Raw genomic sequence first — 7,750 nt, forward strand, 5'->3', positions numbered from 1 at the left:
TAAAAATAAAGCCAAGTATTCCTATAGCCCATTTGGCCAAGGTACAAAAATCAGCTTACTTTGAGAAGTGTTTTTTTTATTAAAAGTGTTTTTTTCAAAAGTACTTTTGGCGAGAAGCAGTTTGTGTTTGGCAAATGGATTTCAAAAGTACTTCTGAGCTTTAAAAGACTGCTTTTAAGTGTATTTTTCTCAAAAGTGCTTTTCAAAAAAGTATTTCGGGAGAGAAGTTAATTTTTTCTGCTTTTCCAAAACTGCTTCTGCTTTTCCTCAAAAGCACTTTTTTTTACTTTTAAAAGTTTGGCTAAACACTTTAATTTTAGAAAAAAACATTTTTGACAAAAAAAGAAATGCTTTTGCCTCACAAGAAGCTCGGCCAAACAGGCTACTAGTCCTACAGTGGCGGCAGTGGAAATGCATTTTTCAGCTTAACACGCGTTTATAGCAGCAGCCGCTTGAACGTTGAATCGTCCCTTTTCTCTTCAAAAAATCCATCCTTCTCAGCTATTGGCCATGTCGCTCTAGGGTTTGTAACCCCAACCTTGTTCCTCTACTTCTCTCTCCTCGCAATTTTAGGTATCAGCTCACTCTTCTCCCATTCAATTTTCACTATTACATACAGATCTGTTTTTTTTTTCTGTGTATAATATCCCGATGTATTTACATTTCCCCTTAGTTCAGTTCAGTATAAATTTGGTGTTCTATTTATAACACTGTGTTACACCGCCTATGTGAACTTGACACCTGATAGTTTAGAATTATTGCGTAGTTGATTCATTTACAATATGAGGTTTTAAATTTTGTATTAACGAAGCTGCTCGTTTAACATTTCCGTTTATTTTTTTTTTGGACTATATTTGTTCATTTAGGAAATAATAGGTTATAATTTTAGATTTAGCAGCTGTTTAAATTGTTGTTTCAGGGAAAATGAACTTGATAAATATTTACCTCTTAAGAATTCGAACTCTGCTATAGACAAAAGGTTGGTAATAAAGCGGCGAAGGGTAGAGAGGCAGGCCTATTATCCACTGAGTTTGAATCGTGCGCCATTGGTCCTCGGCAATTTCTCGATTATCAAAAAAAAAAAAAAAAAAAAGAATCACCACTTAGGGCTTTGGTTTCTTCCATAAAAACACCTATGAGTCTATTCAAATTTCTACTTATTGATTCTTAATGTTGATTGAGTGAAAGTTCTATAATTGAAAAATGTTGGTTGATGGCACTTTGTTTGCTGTTTGGCTCAGATACTCATTCTAGTATTTTTGAGGGGTGGGCCCAGTATCCACCGAGTTTGAACTGTATGCCACTAGCCCTTGGTGATTTCTCAGTTATTTAAAAAACAAAAACGATAAAATTTACCTTTTAGGGGTTTGGTTTCTTCCATAAATACACTGCACAGCTGATTTGACTATTGATTGATTGAAAGTTCTATAATCAAAAGATGTTGATTGAGCTGTTTGGCTCAAATTACTCATTCCACTATTTTCTCTGTTGTTCATCTAGGTTGTTATCGATGTATAATGATTGTTGTTAAGGTTTGAATTAGGTCGAGGAATTATTAAAACTTTCCAAGAGTTCATTTAGATTTCAGAACTTAAGTTGCAGTAATGGCGTGGTTTAGAGCTGGTTCTAGTGTGGCAAGGCTTGCCATTAGAAGGGCTCTGTCGCAGGGTGGTTTTTACGTCCCAAGAACTCGCGTTCTTCAATCACAAGGTCGATGTTTTCACACCACAGTTGCCAGGTCGAAGGCACAAGCTGCTCCTGTCCCTAGACCAGTACCACTCTCTAAGTTGACTGACAGTTTCTTAGATGGAACGAGCAGCGTCTACCTTGAGGAGCTTCAGCGAGCCTGGGAGCAAGACCCAAATAGTGTTGACGAGTCATGGGATAACTTCTTTAGGAATTTTGTTGGACAAGCTGCCACGTCGCCGGGGATTTCAGGTCAGACGATCCAAGAGAGTATGCGTCTTCTGTTGCTCGTGAGAGCTTATCAGGTCAATGGTCACATGAAAGCTAAACTGGATCCATTAGGTTTGGAAGAGAGGGAAATTCCTGATGATTTGAATCCAGCATTATATGGGTTCACTGAAGCTGATCTTGATAGAGAGTTCTTCCTTGGGGTTTGGAGGATGTCTGGATTCTTGTCTGAGAATCGTCCTGTGCAAACTTTGAGGGCAATATTAACACGGCTTGAGCAGGCTTATTGTGGAAGCATTGGCTACGAGTACATGCATATTTCTGATCGTGATAAATGTAATTGGTTGAGGGAACGGATTGAAACCCCAACATCTATGGAGTACAATCGTGAGCGGCGTGAAGTTATTCTTGACCGGCTGATGTGGAGTACACAGTTTGAGAACTTCTTGGCCACAAAGTGGATGGCAGCCAAGAGATTTGGGCTTGAAGGTTGTGAGACCTTGATTCCTGGCATGAAGGAGATGTTTGATAGGGCAGCAGATCTTGGAGTTGAGAGCATAGTTATTGGGATGCCACATAGAGGAAGATTAAATGTTTTAGGTAATGTTGTTCGAAAGCCACTAAAGCAGATTTTCAGTGAGTTTAGCGGCGGCACAAAACCTGGGGATGAAGCTGGTTATGTGGGAACTGGTGATGTTAAGTATCACTTGGGAACTTCTTATGATCGGCCTACTAGGGGTGGGAAGAGAATTCATCTATCTTTGGTTGCAAATCCAAGCCACTTGGAAGCTGTGGATCCGGTTGTTATTGGAAAAACTAGAGCAAAGCAATATTACAGTAATGACGTGGATAGAACAAAGAACATGGGTATTTTGCTCCATGGTGATGGTAGTTTTGCAGGACAAGGTGTTGTCTATGAGACACTGCATCTGAGTGCTCTTCCAAATTACTCGACTGGTGGGACCATTCACATTGTGGTAAATAATCAAGTGGCGTTCACTACTGATCCAAGGGCTGGAAGATCATCTCAGTACTGTACTGACGTCGCAAAGGCTTTGAATGCTCCAATTTTCCATGTCAATGGTGATGATGTTGAGGCGGTTGCTCATGTGTGTGAACTTGCTGCAGAATGGCGCCAGAAATTCCACTCAGATGTTGTGGTTGATATTGTCTGTTATCGTCGTTTTGGACACAATGAAATTGATGAACCGTCCTTCACCCAGCCTAAAATGTACAAGGTTAGTTTCGCTGAATTTTTTGTGCCTTATACATAACTATTGTTGAATTTAGATTTGGGGCGCAATTCACTCTGTTTACCTTCCTACTGTGAATTGTGACCAACTATGAACGAATCCATTTAGCTTCTGCTGGAAGCAATGGATATTCTTATATATTCTGTATGACAACACTGATATCTTTATCATTTTATGTCTTGCAATAGATCATCAGAAATCATCCTTCATCATTGGAGATCTATCAAAACAAACTCCTAAAATCCGGTCAGGTGACAAAAGATGACGTGGAAAAGATACATAACAAGATTAATAGAATCCTTAATGAAGAGTTCGTTGCTAGTAAAGATTATGTCCCTCAAAAAAGAGATTGGCTTTCTGCCTTTTGGGCTGGGTTTAAGTCTCCTTCACAGCTTTCACGTGTTCGGAACACTGGGTATGCTTTTAGTTGTCATTTAACTTCAAATGGTTTATTTCTAAGCTCGAATCATGAGACTCAAAATTTGTGCCATTCTGCAGTGTCAAACCCGAGATCTTGAAGAATGTTGGTAAAGCAATCACAACGCTTCCAGATGATTTTAAGCCTCACAGGGCAGTGAAAAGGATTTTTGATGATCGCCGAAAAATGATTGAGACAGGGGAGGGTGTTGACTGGGCAGTTGGAGAAGCACTTGCTTTTGCAACATTGCTTGTGGAAGGTAATCATGTTAGGTTGAGTGGTCAGGATGTTGAGAGAGGAACTTTCAGTCACAGACATTCCGTTCTTCATGATCAGGAGACAGGGGCACAGTACTGTCCTCTTGATCATGTTATGATGAACCAAAATGAAGAGATGTTCACCGTGAGCAACAGGTATGTTCTTATAACTGTTTTTTCCTAACCCAGTTTATGAGGTTGCATTCTTGAGGTATTTTATCTTTAGTATGCCAGCTTTTGCTGGATATTTTTTTTCTATTTGTTAGGATATTGTATTTCCATTTGATCCCGCTGAATGATGCTAGTCGTCAGTGGGCAGATTCCCTCAGTCATGTAAATATACTTGCGACTGCCTATCAGAATATGCCTAACTTGATCCTTGATTTTGTCAGTGAAAGCTCTTCTGTCTATGAACTTGATCAACTTACTGAAAAGTTCACATTTGATATCCAGCTCACTTTAGGAGCAAACATTTATGTGTGAGTGAGTGAGTGGGTGAAGCTTTCTTCTGCTGTAAAGTATGTCTTGTTTGTATGCATGTATGTTTCGTGCTGATCTAGTCATTCATGTTTGTATTACGTCCCTTCTCAAGTCTTGGTTTCTGTTATGAGAAGCTTTCTTCTGCTGTAAAGTATGCCTTGTTCCCTCTCTGAGGAACCAGGAAGTTGATACTCTTGGAAAATTATTATGTTTATGGAGTGGGAAGCTTTTGTTATTTTTTCATGAATATGATTAGTTCCAAACTTCCAGTCCATCTGTAGAGTAACTTGTGGTTGTGGATTATTTTTTTTAATCGAAAATATACGATCCTTAAGATCAATATATAACTCTGTATTCACTCTTATTTCTATGCAGCTCCCTTTCAGAGTTTGGTGTTCTGGGATTTGAATTGGGTTATTCAATGGAAAACCCAAATTCATTGGTACTTTGGGAAGCTCAATTTGGTGATTTCGCCAATGGAGCTCAAGTAATATTTGACCAGTTTGTGAGCAGTGGAGAGGCGAAGTGGTTGCGCCAGTCTGGGTTGGTTGTGCTTTTGCCACATGGTTATGATGGCCAGGGCCCTGAGCATTCAAGTGGACGTTTGGAACGTTTCCTCCAGGTGCATAGCTATTTTTCACACTAATAGAAGCTGCGTTTCTGATATTTAGGAAGTTTCTCTTTCCATTTTGGCTAAGGAGCATTTACCAAGTCATGAAATATGAATATGATATGACATGGTTGAAAGAAAAGAAAAGATACAAGAGGTTGGAACCATGTGATTCCATGCACGAGATTGTGCCTAGAAGTGTGCTAGGTTTATATAGAATATAAGGTCCAGCTTATGTACTACAGCGAAGTGAACAATTTTTTTTAAAAGACTTATCTAATGGTGATGTCTTGTCTTCCTTTAGAGTCCTGCATGTTCTACTTTCAGGGTTATGAGAATGGGGTTGGTCAAATTCTCCATTACTGGCTACATGTTGGTTAACCATTGAATCAATTGAATCTATAACTGCATCTGTATGGTCTAAGATGGTTTTGGGTTCGTCTTTTATGTTTCTTCACTTTTTTTCCCAATAAATGGGTGAAGATTATCACTAGATCTGGGAGGCATTATGAAAGTTGTGTTCCTTTGATTGCTTCAACAAAGTATGATTACCTTTGTTTTTTGCTCAACCTAATGAGATGATTTTCCATGGCAGATGAGTGATGACAACCCATTTGTTATCCCAGAGATGGAACCTACACTACGAAAGCAGATTCAGGAATGTAATTGGCAGGTGGTCAATGTAACAACTCCTGCAAATTATTTCCATGTTTTGCGGCGTCAAGTAAGTGCCACTCGAGCTTGTTAAACTTTTTAAAGTTTTGTGCGCCTTCTGTTTTCTCATGTGTAGTTCCTCCTCAGATTCACAGAGATTTCCGTAAGCCTCTCATTGTGATGGCCCCAAAGAACTTGCTTCGTCACAAAGACTGCAAGTCAAATCTATCTGAGTTCGACGATGTCCAAGGCCACCCAGGTTTCGACAAACAAGGTACCAGGTTTAAGCGCCTGATAAAAGATCAGAATGACCACTCAGATCTTGAAGAGGGTATCAGACGGCTGGTCCTTTGCTCAGGAAAGGTGTGTAACATACTTCTTTCATTTGATCTGGTTCCATTTTTATCTATTATGTTCTTCCTAAGTTTGTGCCATGCAATTTTAAACACATTACTGATGAAGGATTAGTTAAAAGCACCTTTTTCCTCTCTCACTATGCAGATATAAACATCTTTAGATGGCAAGTAGCACATTAGGCCAAAAAACACAATATATTCAAAAACATGATAAAAACCAAAATAAGTGTCAATGTATCAAAGCTTGAATTCTGGTTATCCCTAGCGGAGTCGCCAAAGTTGTCACACCCCTTTTTCATCCCCAACCCCGTTACAAAGGTTAAGTTAAAAGAGTTTTTCCAATTAAAGTGACGTTTTGAATGGGGATCATTTTATTTATATTGGATTACACTGTTCTTTTCTCCCCACAAGTTTGTAGAGCTAAATTATTTTTTCATGCCTCTTCGCAGATCTATTATGAGCTTGATGAGGAAAGAAAGAAAGCCGATGGGAAAGATGTTGCTATCTGTCGGGTGGAACAGCTTTGTCCTTTCCCATATGACCTTATCCAGCGTGAATTGAAGCGATATCCAAGTATGGCCTCTGAAATATTTGGGCTACCTCTTGCTCATGAAATTAAATGAAAATCTATTTGTGTATGTTTATCCAGAAATTGCATTTTCATATCTTAGACGAAAGCACACAGCATGCCAAACCAGCATCCCTGAAAATGCATACCTCTGTGCCAGGACTTCCGCATGGAGAAAGAGAAACCAAACGTCATTTGGCCTTCTGTTAGAGTTAGTAATGCATTGGCACTAAAATCTGGTGATAACTAATTCAAACTTTTTCATATTTTCAGATGCAGAGATAGTTTGGTGCCAAGAAGAGCCAATGAACATGGGTGCATTCCATTACATTGCACCACGCCTTTGTACTGCCATGAAATCACTAGGCAGAGGTAACATGGATGACATCAAGTATGTCGGTCGTGCTCCTTCTGCTGCCACAGCCACTGGGTTCTACCAAGTTCATGTGAAAGAGCAGTCTGAGCTTGTGCAGAAAGCCTTGCAACGCGATCCGGTTAACTATCCGTTCTGAAGCTGAAGCTGAAGCTGAAGCGTTCACGTATCCATAGCACTAGCCTCCAAAACTGATGCGATAATAGAATGTTTACTTTTTCTGTGCCTGGTATAGTCCAGTGAGAGTTTCAGTTGTTTGGAAATAAGGCCTTTTTGTTTGTGCTCCTTTTCAGTTGGTTAAACAATTTTACTAATGCTTTCACATGTATACGTTATCAGTTGGTAACAGTTTTGATCAGTAAGACAACTCGCTAACGGCTCTATCCTAGTTCTTTCTTCCCTTCGAAGGTTCTTGATCTCGTCTGCTTTTTGGGTTGTGTGTGCGTGTTTTTTTTTATTCGGCTCTCTTTGCAATATCCACTAAATAAAGAGAAAAAGCCAAAACTAAACAAAGTTGGTGGGGGTGGATTGAGGGGGTGTGTTTGACCAAAAAGCGTAAACTTTCGGCAAAATTATTAAATCTTAAGTAATAAGGAGTTAAGCCTAGCTAGTAATAATATCTCTAGATTTAGAACTAGTTAGTAGGGAAAACGTGGGAGAATGATGGTGGGGAATTAAAAACAGTGTGAATTTAATGTTCTGAAGGACTTGAGTAATAATTGAGGAACATCAAGCAATAAATAGCAATGGTGTTTATGTAAATAAGGAGAATATTACACATAATGTTGAATGAGGTGGATGATTCTTCTTTCTGACAGTGATGAATGACAGATAAATCCTAAAATATTGGAACTATTCTCGGATCTG

The 7,750-nt window shown here is 39.2% G+C and overlaps 1 protein-coding gene across 2 annotated transcripts; it reads left to right on the plus strand.

The window, feature by feature from the left end:
- Positions 1 to 360: 360 nt before the first annotated feature.
- LOC109221504 (2-oxoglutarate dehydrogenase, mitochondrial-like) lies at positions 361 to 7,290 on the plus strand. 2 transcript variants are annotated; one of them, XM_019385981.1, is made up of 9 exons: positions 361 to 573; positions 1,501 to 3,152; positions 3,356 to 3,582; positions 3,666 to 3,998; positions 4,698 to 4,944; positions 5,528 to 5,656; positions 5,734 to 5,949; positions 6,392 to 6,515; positions 6,784 to 7,290. In XM_019385981.1, exons 2-9 carry the CDS (start codon positions 1,605 to 1,607, stop codon positions 7,020 to 7,022), a joined length of 3,063 nt encoding a protein of 1,020 aa, XP_019241526.1. In that variant the 5' UTR covers positions 361 to 573; positions 1,501 to 1,604; the 3' UTR covers positions 7,023 to 7,290. The 2 variants fall into 2 exon arrangements, with proteins under 2 accessions (XP_019241526.1, XP_019241527.1); XM_019385982.1 differs by having other exon boundaries at positions 1,544 to 3,152.
- Positions 7,291 to 7,750: the final 460 nt, after the last annotated feature.

The sequence above is a fragment of the Nicotiana attenuata genome, unplaced genomic scaffold (assembly GCF_001879085.1).
Source record: "Nicotiana attenuata strain UT unplaced genomic scaffold, NIATTr2, whole genome shotgun sequence".
In the NCBI taxonomy this organism is placed as follows: domain Eukaryota; kingdom Viridiplantae; phylum Streptophyta; class Magnoliopsida; order Solanales; family Solanaceae; genus Nicotiana; species Nicotiana attenuata.

Excerpts from the sequence above, each read along its gene's own strand:
- LOC109221504 (XM_019385981.1), top strand. The coding sequence starts at position 1,605 with ATGGCGTGGTTTAGAGCTGGTTCTAGTGTGGCAAGGCTTGCCATTAGA. Across the intron at positions 4,945-5,527 it reads GTTTGGAACGTTTCCTCCAG|ATGAGTGATGACAACCCATT; the intron begins GTGCATAGCTAT and ends TTTCCATGGCAG. Across the intron at positions 6,516-6,783 it reads TGAATTGAAGCGATATCCAA|ATGCAGAGATAGTTTGGTGC; the intron begins GTATGGCCTCTG and ends TCATATTTTCAG.